Below are 19,446 nucleotides of genomic sequence, written 5' to 3'. Positions count from 1 at the left end.
TTTTCTTTTTCTTTTTCTTTTTTTGTGCTATCAATGTCTAATGCTGTGAGATCATTTTCCTCTACATCTTTGCGTTTGGCCTATTTTATGGTTTTTTTTTTGTTGTTTTTTCCTTTTTGATGTGGCTGTGCACATGTATATGTGCTATTTCTATTCTCCACCATTTGTTTAAACCTAAAAACCTGTATGGATTGGGTGCTTGCGTTGGCATAAACTTTCCCTTCTATTTTCTTGTGTTTCGAGAAATTGCTTTAATAGCAGCCACACAGACCTGGACAGTGGGGGAAAAAAAAAATCATGTTGAAATGATCGCGCTCTTATTAGGATTGTGCAAGAACGTAAGTGTTCATTGTAATCCAAAGATGTTATCTGCTCTTTTGTTTTGCTGCACAGTGACAGCAACATTTTTACTGAGCTGCAGGTGAAGATGCACAGTTAAGTGTTGAATTTCATTCACACATTGACCTGACATCTTTTACGCTCTGTTCGACATCTTTGCAGTGCTTCACAGCTTTTGACTTCAGTGTTTCCTGCCCAATCTTTCTTCCTGAATAGAGATCACTGATGACTTTTGGCCTTAAAATATGCATCGGTTCTCTTTACCTTTACCAGCTACACTGTTGTTCTTACTCCACATCTGCCCTGTGCTCACACTGATCTTAACAAGCAACCTTCAGTTTGCCTCAGTGTCTCAGCTCCTGTCTCGCTCTTTCACACACTGTTGAAAAGTGTTCCCGCAGAGCTCAGTGAGCTTCATAATTTTAAGATTTTGTGTCTTAATTGGGCCATTTGTTTTTCTTTTTTTTTTGTTTGTTTGTTTGGAAACAGTGGGACAGTGCTGTGTCACATGCTTCATAGATTTAATTGTTTAGTGCAAGGATTTTCATTAAGGCAGTCATCATTGAGGGTAGGACTAGAGATCAGTGCTTATTTGGCACTTTTAAAGATCACACTAATTGCTTAAAATGCCAAAATCTGGCCCTGCTTCTTCGAGCAATCCTTGATACTGAACACAGCACTCACACTAGCCAAGTTAGCTGCATTTGAGGGTTCGGATTGGTGCTGGCACGGTATGGATTTCCTAGCTTGTTTTTTAAGATGAAAGTTACAAATGTTAACTAACTGTATTTCTGTACCCTGCTGTTGTTCTTTTAATTTTACTTGAAAGGAAGACGGTTTGGTTAACAAGCAAAAAATAAGTTAAAAAGTTTAAAAGGCCAATAAAATCAATCAATATCTGTTTTTACCTCAAGTTCTCCTGGAGATTAACGGTAAATGAACTGGTTCTTATGTAGTGCTTTTCTACTCTACTAGAGCACTCAAAACACTTTATACAACTTGTCTCAGTCACCCATTCATACAAGCACTTTGTGCCTAAGTGTTTTCTATCTAACCTTCACAACTTGGGCTTCAGTATGTTTCCCAAGGCATGCAGACAGGAATAAACCTTCTGATTAGTTGATGCCCTGGTCTACTACCTGAAATACTGCTGTTTATTTATGTTTCCTTATAGGCATCACTGTTGTGCATGAAGGTGGTTTCCCATGATTCAGTGCTCATATTCTGGTATAGCTTATATGACTTTGTCATCATGCTGGAAGTGGAATTTTTCTCCCACCCCCTGCAACAGCGTAGCAGGAACTGCACCTACGCTCAGCTGTTTGTCTGTATGTGTTACAATGGATGGATAGGGCTGTGTTGACAGAGTAACAGCCGCCGGGTGGTTGAACAACCTTTCATGCTAGAAAATCCTGCTATTTCCTTAATGCGCATCTGAACTAAGATATGTAACCTTCTGCTCAGTAGCACTGAGTTTCCTATTGACTTTTTCAACCAAGGCAAATTAATTACTTGTTAGATCCACTGTGACTGGGCAGAAGTGTCCTCAGTTTAGGACGCATGGTTATCTGAGTGAAGGCAGGTGGCAGGCAGTATAGAGGAGACCAAGGAGACTTCACTAAAGATAGAACGAGCTTTAAGGTTTTTTGTAAGTTTGAGTACTGGTTGGCTCCGCAGCACTCACTGGAAACTTCATTACTTTGTTTTCAGGCCTTTATTATATATGCAATAATGTAATGGAGTATGTATTTTCTCAGTATGTTCCAGCGCCTGTGCCAGATTACCCTCGTTAAAGCTGTACAGTTGGTGTGCAAGTAAGTGTATGTCTGGATGTCTTATTGATTGTGTGCCAGGCCAAGAGGGGTTTAAAAAAAAAAAAAAGCCTGTCCAGAGAGCTCCATATGGAGCATTGATGTTGGAGAGTGCGGTCAAGAAGGAGAGAGATGGAAGGGAGGAAAAATGAAGGGAGGGAGGAAACGAGAGACACGACGAGAAGGCCTTTTCTTTGGCTTTTCTGCCTCTGTCATTAAGCTCTCCCATGTCAGAGACAGATGGAGCTGGTGCCTTGGGTGTATATGTGCATGCAAGCACTTGCAAGTGCAGGCTGATGTGATCCACCCAAATGCACACACGCACGCACGCACACACACTACTGAGCCCTGCCCTTGATTCTGCCCCCAGCGGGGCGTCTCAGGGCAGCTACCAGACTTCTGCCATCTGCAGTAAGTCAGCCTTGAGGGTCGGACAGCTCATCAGCAGTCAGATAACTTAGTCAGGTCTGCATGCATCTGCTCACGCAACATAAAGGTTTTTCTTTCTTTATTTTTTTGTGGTTTTTGATCACACTTTAATCTTCGTTGTTGATGAAGTAGCAGTTTGAGTAATTTTTACTTTTGGGGGTTTTCCACACAACCTCTGTCACCTTTACATTGTGCCAGTCTGCTTAAAGCCAATAGATTAGCTGAAGAATGTGTACAGAATTTGATGAAGCAATGCCTGATATGCTGTTTTGCTTGAGTGTGAAAATGTCTGCTGTTGACAGCAAGGAAAACATTATTTGTGCTGCCTACCCAGCCAGCTCCCTCTCCCAAAACAGATGGAGTATTTCCAGTAGTGAGAATGAGAGTGAAGCAGAATATCTGCTGTGTGATATGTCAGGAAGGGCATCCGTGGACAGTTTTTTATTTATTTATTTGTTTTAAACCAAGTCTTGTGGCATTATGTGAAATATGAGTTTAGTGCTTTGTCTCGGCTGCCATCACAGCAACAGTTTTTTGTTTTTCTCTAATGATTGAATATATGCATGTGTGTTATATCCATCTTATGGGCTCCAGACAGAATAAAACAGTGTAGTGAAGGGAAAAGACTGATTTTAATGCTTGATTAGTGTTATAACTGTGCAACACTATTTGTGACATCAACATGCAGGTATTTTTTTAGTAGGCTCCCAGGACTAATGTAGCCGGCAGGCATGAATTTCCACATTTCTCCCTTAACTTTAGTTCCCTCCACACCTCTATACGCATCCACTTGCTTGGTGAGACTTGTTGTTTCCAACCATTTTTCGTCTCTGTCTGGTCTTGAAGTTTTGAAAGCGTGTCGTTTACAGGTAACAAGGAGCACAGTTTCTCAGTCTCAGCCTGTTCTTGTCTTTCAGATGGTGCTGATTTATTTTTTTATTTTTTTATTTTTGGCTGGGCTTCACTACGTTTACTAACTTCAGGGCATGTTTGAACTCCTCACAAGTCTTTTATAATTCTTTTAGTAGTCTAGCTTGGTAACTGTAGCCCATAACTTTTCTTTAGTTATTGTGTCAATGCATTAGTTGGCAGGTGCTGACTAATGCAGCTCTTGGGAAATTGATCCTATGTCTTGGACAATCTTAATTTGGCATTTCAACTGAAGACCAGTTATGTGCACAAGTAATTATGTGATTACATGAGTTCAACTAAAATCTAATGAGAGAAATGGGATTCAGATTCCAACTCAGTTCTACGTCAGAAGATCCTGATATGATGGATGGTTTTGGCCAGATCACCCACTCTTATTGCTAGTTTCCCTCTGCCCTTATGCATGAACTCGAACACCTTTTCCACCTTACCGGATGAACGCACGACCTGCTCTACTAGACCGACACAGGTGTGTGTTCATGACAAAGGCTCCATTCAGTATGACTGATGCTTTACTTTTTTTTTTTTTTTTTTTCCCCTTTTGGAAAGTTTTTTGGCACTAATCAGATGAGATCAAATCAACATCGACCATGTTTATGCCTGATTTGTATTGGCAGCACCTTAGATGTCAGAATCACGTGATGGCAGAAGTGTGTGTGGTAAAAAACGTTTCAGTTTGAGTCTCAGAGCAAGTTAAAGAGGAGGAGCGTCACCTGTAACATTTTGGCAATATGCCATGTGGTATCTATCACCTACAGCATGGTGGCAGGGAGTGAACAACAGGAGTAAACAGCTTGTTGACGCTTGACTGTAGCAGTAAGAATAACAGGATTTTTTTTTTTCCATGGTTACTTTTTTCAGTCGCATAAATTGAAAATGTGCTGAAATATTAAAATTATTACTTTTAAAAAAACAAAAGACATAATGAAAAATGAATCTAATTACCTTTACACCCCTAGTGGACCCCATCAATACTTTGAGTTGTCACAAATCTTCAAGGTAAAATATATTTTTAAGTAGTAAATGCTAAAATAAAGAAGTTATGAAAATGAACTCACTGATCACTGCCTGTGTTTTAAAACTGACCTCAAACCTGACAGAAACAAAATAAGAAACACATTTTAATGAATTATTCTCAAAATAGAAAAGTTAAAATTTATCATCTTGTCTTTATATCTTTAGCCTTTGCTCTTCAGGCCTGAAACCTGTCTCGTTCTAGTGCTCCGCTCTGGATTTTGCTCTTTATTTTTCCGGATTCGTTCTCCGCACTCTGCATTCTCTGCTCAGTTCAGCTATGCTTCCCCTGCTGCTCCACACAGGCAGCAACCCGCCCGGTTTTCCATGTGTCTATTGGTAAATGTAGCTATTGGGTAATTGCTTATAGTTAAAGGGCTAAAGTTCTCATGTGTGCCAGCTAGGTTAACATTTATGGTGAGTGTTTAATGCTTAAATCTTGTGAAAACTGAAGCTTGAAAGCTTTTGAAATTCCTCCTGAAGTGTTGTTCAGTGTTATGAACGTTACCTACTTCAGCTGTTATTGAGGGGGAGGAAATGTGCGTCTGTCTGGAGGCGGCAAAGAGGGCACCATTTGTATCGATACTGTTGCAAATCAGTATCTTCATTTAATATTAATTTTAGTCACGATTAATATCGTTGTATCTTTTTTTCTTTCTTGTTTAGCATGCATTGTACATTTTTAAACATGATCTTTGAAAGGGGAAAACCCTGCAGACCAGCTACATCTAGTAACACTTTTCAGAGAACAGTTGTATTTTCATTTCATTGAAGTATATAGTATCTTGCTGTATTTCAGGAACAAATATTTAAACCACGTGAATTTTGGAATTGAAGCATCATGAAAAAAATTACAGAAGTGAAAGTATCAGCAAGCCGTTCACTGAATCTGTTTATAAAACTGCTGATGCCTCCCGTCTTGCTCTTTTTCCATTCCAGCTTTTAGCTTGTGTTTGACCTTTTGTTTTTTTGTTTTTTTGTTTTTTAAATAAGGTATTAGGACCAACTTAGCACACAAAGAATATTTTTCCCCCACAGAGGAGCCTTTAAAAATCAGTTCAAATCAACTTTCTTCAAGCTTATCAGTTCTTGCATCAATACAGGCATGTTTTTCTGACTGTTGCATATTGCAAAATGATCACGGCAAACTTGTGGCACACCACAGTCACATGCATGCCTTTCTACCACTGTTTCTCCAATGTGTTCAGGCTTACATGAATGTGCAGTTGCACTGATGATGAGATCCTGTGTTGTCCTGCACCGATAATCAAAGCAATAGGAGAATCTATAAAGAATAAATCATGTAAGTGGAATAGGGCTGCAATGATTTGAGTAATTTGAATCATTCGATTTATAAAAGATCCTCAACACACATGCTTTGCTTTGATGCAGAGCTGTTTCTATAATTGCAATCAAACCACCTGATCAGCAACTGCGTCATGAAGAAAAGCAAAGATTGTAGCTGCTCCATCCTCCGCCATTTGTTTTACGTAGGGAAAAATTTGCAGTATGCCTCCAGAGGTTAAATTAAAATATGCAGATGAGCTGTTAACTTAGTCTGACAGCTGTCCTGTTTTATATGGAAGATACCTGCAGCAAACAGGGGTGAGTCTAAAGTGGGACATGGGGTCTACTAGACCATATTCATTTCAAGACTTTCATAATATTTTTCAGATTGAAAGTGCAATAATATAAAATATTGTGTTTACTAAACTGCTGCTATATTTAAAAATGAGAAGCTTTTTTCACAAGTAAAAATGTACGTGGGCCAGTAAAACTGTAAGGCACTGACCCGAGGGTTGTTAGGTTGGACATTAAAATATTATTAATCAACGCCCACACCATCATAACGTCTCGTTTTCAGCAGCATGAAAACTTTGCATCAAAGCACATAGCAAACTTTAGAATGCTGATATGCTTGCTTCTCTTTATTGCAGCCACCACATCCCTCTTTAAAGACTTACAGACACTAACTCATTCGTTCAGTAGCACACTTAAACATGCAGACACACATGCACAAAAACTCTTCAACATGAACACACACCAAATCTGCCTCATCCAGAAGATAAAACGCTGTCAGAACTCTTTTTGCCTCCTATTATTGTCAGAAAGCTTTCCAGGAAGACAAAGTACAGGTAATTTTTTTTCTCTTTATTTCTCACTAATAAGACAAAAGCATTTCTTAACCGATTAATCGGTGGTATAATCTATAGATTACTTGATTACTAAACAAATCGTTAGCTGCAGCCCTAAAGTGGAATCCATAGTTCTTTTTCTACATAGTCTGTAGACTCATGCACTGTTTTTTTGCAGATTTCTGCTTAACAAATGTTGTAAGAAAGAGAAAAGGAGTTGCATCCAACTGTGGACCATGTTTTTAGCCTCGGTTCGAGCAGGGTTCATATATTTGGTGTCACTCAGATGGCCCGTGGCTACAGAGGCCAGTGGAAGCTGTGAGGTAGCAAGGTGTTGAAAATGAGGTGTACAGCCACTCCATGGAGTTGTGATATCTGCTATCAGCCCTCAGGCTGGGAAACCAGGCACCTTTTTTATAGGCCTAATCCCCCATCTTATCCCTCCTGTCTCCTTCATGCTACTGTTGGGTGTGCTCTGTGTTCAGTGGCTGAAAGGTGTAAATGCATGTACGTACATAGATTCAGACATGTGGTTTCATATTCACACATGGCCTCTATCAGAGTGTACTCGGCCACAAGTGTGGCAGATGTGTGAAAAGCAGCTTAATTAGGTGCGGATTGAAATGCGCGCTCAATAAGTACAGGATGGCTTAGTCATAAGAAATTGCTTTTAATGAAATGATGTCTAGAAAAAAAATTGTGATTGGAACACCTTTTTAATTATGTTGCAGTCTGCAGTTAACAGGGGAAGCCTCGTGCTTCTGCTTGGAAAGTAGAGAGCAGTTTGAGGGCAGCCCTGTCATTGTTTGGTAGTATAATGTGGATATGGCCACGTCCACACGCACCAGCGCACCAACACCCTGCCTTCTAGTTGACCCCAGAGGCTACACCTTAACCTTTGACCTCGATCATATGAATGATGGCGTCTGGCGTCTGTATGTTGTTTCGGTCCCCGGGGAAGTGAGTGGGTCTACAGAAGACAGATGTGCGCGCTTGTATCTGTGCATGTTTCTCTCTGAAATGTAGACAAAATATGGAAGTTAGAGATGTCATCATTTCCACAGCATCGGAGCTGAAGTTTAAATGACGCCAGAGTGATTTGTATTGTAAATTTTGGAGATTTTACGAGACATGCTCTGTCTTCATTAGCAGCCACATAAACTGGAGCAGCACAGAAACCCCCGTCACTGTTGATTGTTTTGGAAAGGAGCATCAGCTACAGTAAATGCATTCATTTGAAGGGCATATGAGTTGCAGATTGCTAAGGCTTCTTTATGATCTAGCAGTGTCACCTGCACAGTCATTTTATATCTGCTTCTTACTCATCTAACCAGTGAACTTGTGGTAAGGAAATGCAAGAAAATATCCTGCAATTGATGTCGTCGTCGTCAGCGCCGACTCTTTCTGCACTGTTTATATCAACTTTAGTTCAGAAAACAGCAACGGGACCTGTTGTCAGCAGGCTTAACTTTTCTGCAGTGCTGGGTTTCCTTTGAAGGAGAAGGTTTTTCCTTCGCCACTATGATGTCATGTTGCAATTGCACTTACGACTGTATATATTCATTATATTTATGGTTATATGAGCTTCACCTCCTTAAAATGCAAAAAAAACAAAAAAACAAAAACGTGAGGGCGGGGAGCTAAATCCACATGCCTCGGATGATTTGTGTTTTGTTTTATATCTGGTGCTTGTTGTGTGCGTGTTGCAACACTTCTAATCATGTTATCTAGAAATGCTGCTCTCAGTGCCTTTTCCTGACCACAGATATCACTCTCCATCAGTATTATGTGAGAAATTTTTAGCTCTCGTATATTTAACGTGGCGCCGCTTGGCTCGATAAGATGCACCACCTTCGTCTGGTGTTGCAGTACTTCTCTGCTGAAAGCAGCAACTTCTTCTTCTGCTGAACTTTGTCACTTCCTTCTAGGGATGCTTGAAAAAAAGCAGGTTCTGAAATGTCAACGAACAGCAAAATATTGGCATAACAGTTTATGAGGCCTGCAAGTATCACTTGTTGAAAAGAATATAGTCTGAAAAATGTCTCCTTTTTAGAATCGGGACTTGAAATTGCTATAAAAATGGAGTCTTCTTTCTACAAGGACTGGAAAAGTTTGAGGAACAGAAAATGCAACTTTCCTCTTGCTTGATTTGTCGTATCAGATGCATGCCTGAGCAACAGAGCAAAAAGCATGTGTGTGTTTTTGGATGTGTGTTTTCAGTCGAGCACACACCGAGGCTGTGGTGGGGTGTGCATTTCGTGTCTCTTCTGAGCCTTCGGGTGTTGATGTGTTTCTTTTTTTTCGTTCCTTCCTCGGCACTGTTTGGACTGTCAGTCACAGCTGTCAAACACATCCCCGTCTGAACGGCAGGCGGAGTTCACACTCTCTCAATCAGCCCCCCGTTGCGTGCGCATGTGTCGATGTGTGTTAACGTGCGCTCGCGCGCTAGCATGCGGAGGCGGGTGGTCGATCCTCTATTCATAGTAACTGCCATCCCTCTCTGTCACCAATACCTCATATGTCATGCTACCTGTCAGAGAAGGATGGGATACAACCGCCCCATTTCCCCACCACGCTCCACCCAGAGGTTAATTTTATTCTAGAGGAATTACAGATGTGTTCTTCAGAGTAGTGATTCATCAAGAAAAGCACCCCCCAATTAAAATGTTGATGCCAGCTGCAGACTGGGGGGAGGTTTAATATTTTTTTTTTTTTTAAGAGAAGCTACAACCAGCAATTATGGTGTTTGATGAATCAATTTAACTTATTGGCTCTGAAGTTGCATTAGAGAGTCATTTAATGGGAGTGGATGAATGGTTTGACTTCTGTTCTAGTAGCATTTTGATTTGCATCGAATAAAATGACTCAAATACTTGATTCAATCAGACTTTTAGGTTTCATGTCTTGACGTCAGCTGTCTCTTGTCCATATTTGACAAACGTGCATGCTTTTGTTTGAGCGATGGTCACTATGGCTTGTGTGCATACGTTGTCTGGAGGAGGCCCGAGGGCAGGTTTAGCGAGGAGTTTCACTCTGTGTCTTAAGTCGTGTCTGCCTTTGGTTAGAGGTGCTGGGTTTTAATAAGCTACCACAAGAATATGGTCTGCCACCCTGTCTCTGCTCTTGTGTTCACCCTCTGAGAAATTAAAGTGTCAGTCTGGTGTCAGTTTGTGAATATTTGTGGCCATCTGTGTGCACTCTGAGCCAGCCTGAATGACAAAGAGGTGCTTTTGGGAATTAGTGATCTAAACAAATGATATTGGCAGTACTGGGAAAAACCTTTTGTCCTTTTTTTTTTTGTTGTTGTTGTTTGTTTTGTTTTTTCTTCTTCTTCCTTTTGGTACAGTTTTGCTCCAAACACTATTAAGAACAATTCGTTTGGTGAACCTAATCCATCACTGGAAAGGTGAACCTTGACAGTCTTTGGTTTGCAAAGCTGCATAAGAATGGAAATACCCAAACTTTTCTGCTGCGTTCCCTTCAGCATCCCAGATTAATGCATGCGTTGGTTCAGGCAAACAAACAGGTGACATGACAGAAGGGAGCATTCCTTTAACTTTGTGCTCCTCAGATTTTTCTCTGTCAAAAACTTTCAGCCGGTAGCTATCTGCTGTGCTGTCAGGACCCTCATTCTGTCACTCACAAGCCAGTGAAGCCAACAGACGGCGCGAAGCGAGATGCTTCTGGTGGTCTGGTAGTAGAAAATGCAATAGAAAAGAAATGCTGATGTCAGACTCTGTGTATTTTGGATACTGAGAATGTGCGGTTGTATTAAGTCGGCCTTTATCTTGAGAAAAAACCCACAATTGTGGTAAACTACACATCAACTGTGCATGCAGTTGTAGTTAAAATGTGGCTGTGCATTATTTTAATATATACAGAGAGAGTGAGGGTGGGAGGTGAGTGCAGCAAATTAAGAGGAAGAAGTGTGGGGGGAAACCTTGTTGTTTGTGATTTTTTTCTCCCAGTGATAACACCATGAAATTCAGAATCTGAAAACACACTGCCCTTTAAACTTGATTACAAAAATCTCTTTTTTTCCTTCTAAAAATATCAGTGTCAAGTCCATGCTACAATTTTGAAACCAGCGCTGTGGTTAATATACATCATCTTTGACTCATCTGCCTTTTGTTTTCCACTTAGAATGATTTAGACTGTAAGAAATTCTGATGGTATGATGAAGTGTGTTTAGATTGCTCTTTGTTTAAAAAAAAAAAAAAAAAAGTCTAAAGGAGTTTAATGGTGTTTGTTCTCAAGTTTAGAGAACAAAAAATAGGAAGTGATGGGCATTTGCTTTCTTGAAAATTAATTTGTCTCTCAAAAACGTTGGCAAATGAATTACCAGAATTGCTTCACAGATATGTCACAATACCTGAAATTTAGACGTCTGTGGCAGTAGAGTTGCACACTTCTCAGTGCCCACAAAAGCCTGCATGTAATCCTAAATTCATTTTATTTAAAATATTAATTTAATAGTTTTGTGAGAAGACAGACTGAAATGTTAGAGAGGTTGCTGTGTAGCCTGCTATCGTTACTATGAGGTATAAAGTTAGTTATATTATGTTCGCTTGAACATTTGGATAACCTTAGCTATTGCAAATATTTTAGCCTATAGAACGTAGCTGATTTCACAAAGGCTATGCCAGCTGTGCAAAACAAATTGGAAACCACTTTCTTCTTCCTACAATACTAAACTGAAAACCCAAGTACCATAATAGTTTCAGATTTGGCGTCAGTCCTGACTAACTCCATGCCTGCTTAGCATGATTATCCCTCATCCTCTGTCTGTCTTATCTTTTCAAAATATGGAATTAAAAACATTCTCTTATTCTACTTCTCTTTAATTGATTATTACTGAATTACATATTACATATACATACAGACCAACACCCAAAAGGCATTATTAGTACACCTTTGTAAGCTGACAGAGACATCACTCATGCTTTCCATTGGAACTCCAGAGTAAGGGCATAGCCTTGCACTGCACACTTGTAAATAGACTCACTGTCCCTGCTCATATCTATTCACTGCCCTTGGCACACTAACCCATAAGTAACCATGCCAAGGTAAGCTACTAGCAAGTTGGCTTAGCATTTTAATGGGCCTATCAGGTTCCTAATAGGATATGGCCACAATACAAAGGGCCATTACAGGGTTTATAAACACACATGTAAAAGACTGAAAAAGGGAGGAAACAGGAAAAATATTGGTGCTTGCAGCAAGTGGGAACCAAATGATTGAGGAGGATAAAAGTTTGGCTTTAACGAGTGAGTTTTAAGACAATTTTAGAAAGGAGGGCCACATCAAGGTGACATAACAAAACATGGGTTTGAGTTTGCAGCACGTTTAAATGGATTACAACAGACAAATGATAAAGCCAAAACAGACTTTTTTGCACTATTGCTTTGAAATTCTCGGATTGTCTTGAGTTATGAATCACACGCAGCCCCGTCTCTTACAGAGTTGCACTTTCGTCACTTCCTAAAAAACCCAATTTCAAGGGGGTTTTTTCCTGCCGGAGCAGCAATGACTAAAAGACAGCCCTGGGTCACAAAATCTTTGTTGGTTGGTTGTCAACTTTCCTTCACCATTTTTGCCCTAACAAGCAAAACATTTGCTAGTATGACATCACTCCTTCGTGGTTAACTGTATCTCCTCCACCGCATCCACCTTCAGTGACGTCTTAATGAGGTTTTTTTTTAAATTTTTTTCCTCTTGGGCTACCAACCTACCTGTCTGCGGCTGGCTATTTAGCAGTAACTGAACTTTCAAATGTCCCATTTAAACTGTTTATGAAACCCTGTGTCTCTCATCATATTCATAGGAAAGTGTTACATGAGGAGGAAGAAGAAATCAGACAAAATTCTTACTCATTCCTTAGGTCATGAAGTCCAAAGGAAAAGATGAGACATATTTTTATGTTTAGTATCTTCTTGTCTAGCACCCCGAGGAGATGCAAAGTGCATTAAAATGCAGACGCAAAGTAAGGCAAACCAGCCGAACAGGAATGATGAACGCAGTTAAGCATGCAACATTAATAAGTGAATGAAAACTATTCAAGAAAGGCTCAAGTGTAACTAAAAATCTAATCTCTGTGCACTCCGAGGATTTGCTTTTGATGGGGTTCAGGTTGCTTTTTGTGCTACCCTTGAGTCACCAAAGCGTGAACTGAACTTTGATGAACTTTGGCACGAAACGAGACATCTGACTGTAGGCAAGCCTACCCGAAAACTGCAGCTGCAACAGTCAGCATGCCTTTCTTTTGCCTTTGCAGCTCTACCTTTTGAGGTTTCCTGTGCTAGGTCTTTTCTTGTTGGTGTTTTGTGTCTCGAGTGAGTCTGTGGAGGTGAATGGAAATGTGGACTGTGGTTTTTCACAGAAATTGCTAACTCTTTAACAATTGACCGCCTTCATCTCTGTGCTCTACTTTGCAGTAAAATCAGTCTTGCCATCCACAATGTTTGCATATAACCCCAATGAAGAATCAGAATGTGCGAGATTAGAGATCAGTGCGTAATGTAAACTATGTTTATAATAAATTTAGCAGGCTTTACTTTCATTTGATAATAGTGAATTCAATACACACACAAAAAAAAAACTAAGTACAGACATAGAAAAGAAAGGAAGCAGTCTTTATTTTCTTCTTCCATCCACCTCTAAATCCTTAAATTTGATCTCCTCTCCCTCTTTCCTCTATGCACCATCCTCTCGGTGTTGCTCGCCTCTCCTGTAATCTCCCCTACACTTTCCTCGTATTGTTCCTTCCTCGGTTGCTCCCTGCTTGCAGTGGTTCGGGTGAGGTTTGGAAGCAGGGGGAGAGAACGGAGAGCCGTCTGGAATCCATTAGCTTGTTGAGGCATCAGTGTTTCACTGTGGGAACCTTATTGATTGCCCTCCTTTATAATTATTCCACCTCCACTCGCTCCGTCTGTCTCTGGCACAGATCATGCTTTCAGTTTCTCTCCCGTTCTCCTGCCCTTCATCCCCTCTTCCCCTTGCCTTTTTTTTGTTTTGTTTTTTCGTGCTATTTTTATCCATCTCTTTGTTGCATCATGACTACTTTCCTAAAAGTTGTGCCCAAGGCTTGCATGCTAAAACCCCTAACCAGTTGAGTGACACAGTATCTCTGTGTTTACTGATGCTATCTGCGATGTAGTGACATACTTACAGGCAGCATGCAAAGCTACCACATCCTACACGAGAATGAAATCCTAATCGCCATTTTTTTTTTTTTCCTCATAGACACACTGGGCACTTTTATATAACCGCCTTTTAAAAACTTAATATGTACCGTAGATCTGCAGACATAAGCACTTAAACCCAGCCAGTTTTGTGATAGCAGATATGTGTATGTTTGAATGTTTGACCAACCATTTACCTTTCAGACTTCTCAGATGTGCTGCTTTTCATTCTCATGTGTGTGACTGTGAACCAATTCTTTCTTTTTGGGTTATGGTCCGACAAAATGGGATATTTTAATGATGTGTCCTTGGTCTGTATGAAATTTAGTTTGCAGATTCTGAGTCTTGGGGTTTAAATTTAAATAAAACTTCAGCCTTGAGTCAATAAATAGAAAACTGACACTGTTTTCAAGCTCTTATTTCACTGAGCTGTGCACAAAACTCTGATGCTTCCAAACCGCTCTATTACAGTATAACTGTAGAGCTAACCGGCCTCCATTGAGATCACTTGATTCGCTGGTAATTAAGTCAGACATTATAAAGAGTTTTTCATTTGAGAAACTGTTCAGAGAATATTAAAGCCTTTTGTGTGGAAGAAAACAAAAAAAAATGTAATTTCCTGACCACCAACACCCGCTCTTGTAAAACAGAAGGTGGTCTGAATGTTGGATTCTTAGTTAATTGTATTTTTTTTACTTGATTTTTTTGCCACCCACTATTTTTTTGATTTAGCACTTGTAATTCTGACGATTTCACGCTGCTTCACATCCAAACCCTTATTATGATCGTTTACAGAGGCTCCATCTAACCCGAGTACACAGGATCTGAGTCGTAATGGTTAGTCTCAGACAAATGGCTTTTCTTTGTGCTCCCACTGAGGTTGTAAGGTGTAGGTGCAATCAAGCACACGTATCCATGCCGACTGTTTCTACTGTACTGTGCAAAAGTCTTGGGCCACACCCCCCTTTTTTTCTTTTTCTTTTTTCCCCCTTTTTTCTAAACCATGTTTTTGAGCGATACCCCTAGGCTTTCTCTACATCTGTCAAAGGTTTTCTTTGGATCTTGGCTGCTTTTTCACTCATTTTCAGTCCAGTCCTTATACCTGACCAATTTCAACCAGTAGTGTAATGTTAACATACTTAACTGTGACCTATTAATCATTGAAGCTTTAGAGCAACGCACCGAACTCGACAAACCAGTGTTGTGTCTACAACTTGGCAAAGAAGTCCTTTTAAATTGTGTCTTGAGATACAGCCTGTCACAAAACCACATCATTTGTTCCCCTTTTTGTTTTACATCTTTTCATTGGTTAGTAGTGACTTATTATCCTAAAAAAGATTTTGTTCCTTGCAGATTTAGTTGTTTCTTTTTTTTTTAGTCCTGAGGAGAATAGTGAAACAGTTTCTCTGTATTGCGTGTAAAAGGCTTGACGTGTTGCTTTACAAGCATAAAGAAATAAGTTGACCATAAAACCGTCACACTCAGCTGAGATATGTTGTAACTTTACACCCCATCGTCGTACATGTGGTTGTTTGCGGTGGTTTCCTTGCTACATCTATTACTAAGAGTTTGAGTATGACTCAGTGACAGTATATTGATTCATCAGTTTTCCAGCATGCTGAATTTGACTTCAAGTCAGCTTTCAACATCTGGGGCAGAAACTTTAGTGACTGGTAGCATGTGAGGTCTTCATAATCACGGAAATTTGAGGATTTAAAAGTCGGGTCATGAACCTTAAGCTGAGGGCAAAAAATGGTTACCTGACTGATCCTGTAATCTTCTTCTTTTGTTGTGTTGGGGTTTAAACTGTGCAGAGCAGCCCTCTCAGCACAAACTCGCGTCACTTTGTTTCATTTGGGTAGAATAAACGATCTATCCATCTCAGTCATTATTCACCCAACAGTTTGAGTTAAATTCAGGCTTTGTGTCATGACAGATGTTTGCAAAATCACCTCTGCTCGAGCATAAATATACAATTCACAAATTCTTCCTTCTCTGTCCACCATGCTGTCTTCTGTTAATAGGCAATGTTTTAAGCGCACACACCTCTAAAAGCTTGGACTGTGCCCTTCGTTTATTTACGATGAACTGTATGTGTTTTAATTAGCGAGTTTGGCTGCTGCCTACCAGCCAGCCCCAGCTGGGTCCTCAAAGCGCCATTTATTTGCTTCTCCTGTTATTCTATCAGAGGACCTGCTGACTGAACTGCAACCACAGCGTCTTACACGGCTGCTACCCACAGCAGGCCCTGTTCTGCTTTCAGAGTTTATCCACACAGAACCTGCAACAGGACAGGATAATGTGAATGTGGAGCACAAAACGAATTTGATAACAAAGGACTGATCTGAGTCTTGCTCACTGTCCTAAGACAGAAGTAGATGGTAGTAGTTGTAGTAGAGGTTTGATATTCTTTCATGCTTTTGACTCAGAGGGTTAAGCACTTCCTCCATGTTTGTTCTGTTTCTCTTTTCTTGTTACGGATGTTTTGAGTTGGTGTGTAGTTGAGTGATGACTCCATACATGGAGGGGGGGAAAAAAATCATCAATCAATCAACCAAACGAGCCATTTCAAAAACTCGTTCAGTCCAGCTCTTGTTTCATTGTGGTCCTTGGCTGACTCACATTAACTAAGCACGTTTACCTTCTCTGCTTATTTGTACCGTTTCCCTGAAGAATCAATGAACCGTCAGTATAACGGAGACCTTTTAACCTGATGAGTGCCATGCCTCGGAGAGGTCTTTCTTTACAAAATTGCAAGCAGAATGTTGGTGGGTTCAGCTAAAATGCTTTTCAATCTGTATTTTTGCACACTCTGAATACTTTAGAATAATTTGCATTCACAGGAGAAATTAAAAAGATCAGTTTTCTTGTTGAAATTCACGCCTTTTGCTGTTAATTCATAAATACCAATGAAGTAATTAAATTGGTGCAGTACCTCGTATTTTAAAATGAGAATTTCTGTCCCTGTGGTTTGTAATTTTTAAATCGCTGCAGTATGCCTTCAGCACCAGCGGATTGGAGCCACTGCCAAAAAAATTCATCAAGTCAAATGTTCTTGTTCAGATTTTACAATTCAGATTTGCAAACACAAAGCCAGAGAGCTGCTTTTGTATTATCGTGTGTGTATGTGTGTGTGTGTGTGTGTGTGTGTGTGTGTGTGTGTTGGGTTTTTTTTTTCTCTTCGTTTTTGTTTTTTTGTCTTTGGGGTGTGTGTTTTGCTATCAATAGGATCTTCACGACTACATCAATGTGTTATTTTAAGATAATAGCTTGTAGTAACACAGATAATAGAGATAAATATGGTTAGGGCTTCTCTGAGCACCATTTAAAATCTCTGTAATCTCAAACCCTTCACACCTGTTTGTTGAGCGCGTCGGCCATTGAAGAACCGTTGTTTGTTCAGGTGCTGAACTTGAGTTTCTGAAATTCAGTAGTAATACTAAATATACCGATTAGCTGATCTGAACCCAGTGGGGTTTTTTTTTTTTTCCATTGATGTTCAACGTGTTTCAACACGACGGCAATTAGTTTGAACAAAGTTCATTTGCTTTAACCTGAAAACACAAAATCGTGTTTTCACGGCAAACAAGCGGCGCGACGTTTGGCACGTCCTCTGTTTGAACACACTGCCATTACTCGCTGTCAAGGCCATGCTGCTTTTTATGTGCGTTTGTACATGTGCTGTTTTTTTTCTTTCTTTTTTTTTGCAATGCACTATTTACTCTGCGTGTGTTTGTGGTTGATAACCAACCCACTCATGTTTTCTTCTCACTTTGTTTCTCTGCAGGAAGTTCGGGGAGCACCCTCAGCCACAGCGCCTAACAAGGTGAGTGTGCACACGCACTCGTGGTCCTTTTAGAGCTTGTTTTGTTGTCATAGTGCTGGGTTTCGGTGTACCTTTGTGTACGTGTGCCGTTGTGTTCTCGTGAACACCTATTCTAGGGACCCGCCCCTCCCCAAGGTATTTGTTACCTTTTTTTTGTTTGTTTTCTCGATTTGATTTTGTTGTGATTATTACTATTTTGGACACTTCATTTTCAAATGAATGAAAGTAAAGAGACCCTCTGAAGTATCCCCTCATATCTAGCTTACTAATGCTACTCTGGGATTACCAATAAAAAAGAAAACTTTGCAATAAAAAACATCAAAAACTACACAATTTGTCCCACCCTGTCGTCTAACCCCATGCCCCCTCCCTTTTTTTTTCTTAAAAACATAAGTTTAAGTCTACTTCAAATCATTAATGATTACTTATTAACTCAAATGGTGAAGCATAAGAGGCGCACACTGACACTAAGGTTGGGTGATTTGATTCACCCAAACCTAGTGTTGGGTGATTACATTAGTGGGTGGATATCAGCTGCAAGGCTCTAAAGTTATTAAGTGATTTATTTCTCTTTTCTTTTTTACTTAGACCGTTAGTTCTGCTTATTCATCCAGTTTTTTTTCTTTTTTCTTTAGCCTGTTTTCTCTTGTTAGGTCATGATTATGATTGGTCCGTGTAGCCACTACACCCACACACGACACACACACGACACATGCACATTAAAAAAGCATGCAGACGTCCAAGCATGAACTTTGTACACGCGCTGGTGCACGCCCAGACCCGTCTGTTTTGCAAGTGTTGATTATAGATTGAGGTACGTGTGTAACTGTGGCGTTGCAGAAACAGTTTAAAATGAATCTCGTCATGTGACAGTGTCAACTTAATGCATCAGTGGGGATATTAGTTAAAAAAAACCCTCCTTAGTTGATGAGCTATCACTATTAACATTAACGATTCTCGACATTGTCCACTGACACCATGTGAGTAATAAATACCTCGCTTTTCTCTTTAACAGGAACTTTTTTGTTTTTAACTGCGATTTCCACCCCTAATTTTTATAAGTGTTTTAATAATTTTTATATTCACCAGTAGATTTGCCACATAAAATTTGTTGAGCTCATTTCAGGCTGTGATCTCCAGAAGCGGAGACGTAGGATTAGGATGCGTCTCTAACAACCGCTGCTGTCGAGCTGCAACGTTGTTGTTGATACAACAATAGCGTACGACATGTGCAGCTTTACTGTGGAGTCCTGCACAGCTGCTTTCTGTTGACCCCAGCTTTGCTGTATTACCTCATTTTTGTTCTGCTATTGATCGCTCATTACTTAGATCTCTGCAGACTCACCTCCTTTGGGACTGTTTTAATGTGCTTGTGTTGAAATGAACCGTGCTATTTTTGCCGTTGTTTGTGGAGAAACATGCTAGAGAAGCAATAAATAACCCTTTCTGAGGCCTCACAGTCCAAATGTGCGCTCTCTGCGCTGTACTCGTCTTACTGTGTGTAGCTTTTTTGACGAGCCGTACTGCAAGTTTTTGATTATTGTGTTCTTCTTAAGTTTGCTCCAAGTTACTTGGAGTAACATTTGGGTGAATCCAGACCGTTGATGGATGATGTGGGTTGCTTTTTAGGGAGGGTCTGTGTGTGTGTGTGCGCACGCACTTGTTTGCTTATTGGTGTTTGCTGTTCTGAATAACAAAGACTGTGTGTGTGTGTGTGTGTGTGTTGCTCGGCTTTTGCGCGTGGCACTCAGCGGGGAAAATGAGGGGGTTGCGTGTTGCCT

The 19,446-nt window shown here is 40.2% G+C and overlaps 1 protein-coding gene across 1 annotated transcript in view; it reads left to right on the top strand.

Annotated features, from left to right (window-relative positions):
* The window catches only part of rbpjb (recombination signal binding protein for immunoglobulin kappa J region b), a 51,253-nt gene that overhangs the window by 10,153 nt on the left and 21,654 nt on the right, over window positions 1-19,446 (top strand). Inside the window, exon 2 of the mRNA XM_003449374.5 lies at window positions 17,627-17,665. Coding sequence (XP_003449422.2) covers window positions 17,627-17,665 — 39 coding nt within the window. The remainder of the gene's footprint in view (window positions 1-17,626; window positions 17,666-19,446) is intronic.

Source organism: Oreochromis niloticus, linkage group LG3 (assembly GCF_001858045.2).
Source record: "Oreochromis niloticus isolate F11D_XX linkage group LG3, O_niloticus_UMD_NMBU, whole genome shotgun sequence".
Taxonomy (NCBI): Eukaryota; Metazoa; Chordata; class Actinopteri; order Cichliformes; family Cichlidae; genus Oreochromis; species Oreochromis niloticus.
The sequence above is the reverse complement of the archived record's forward strand: the minus strand, read 5'-3'. Positions and strand labels throughout refer to the sequence as shown.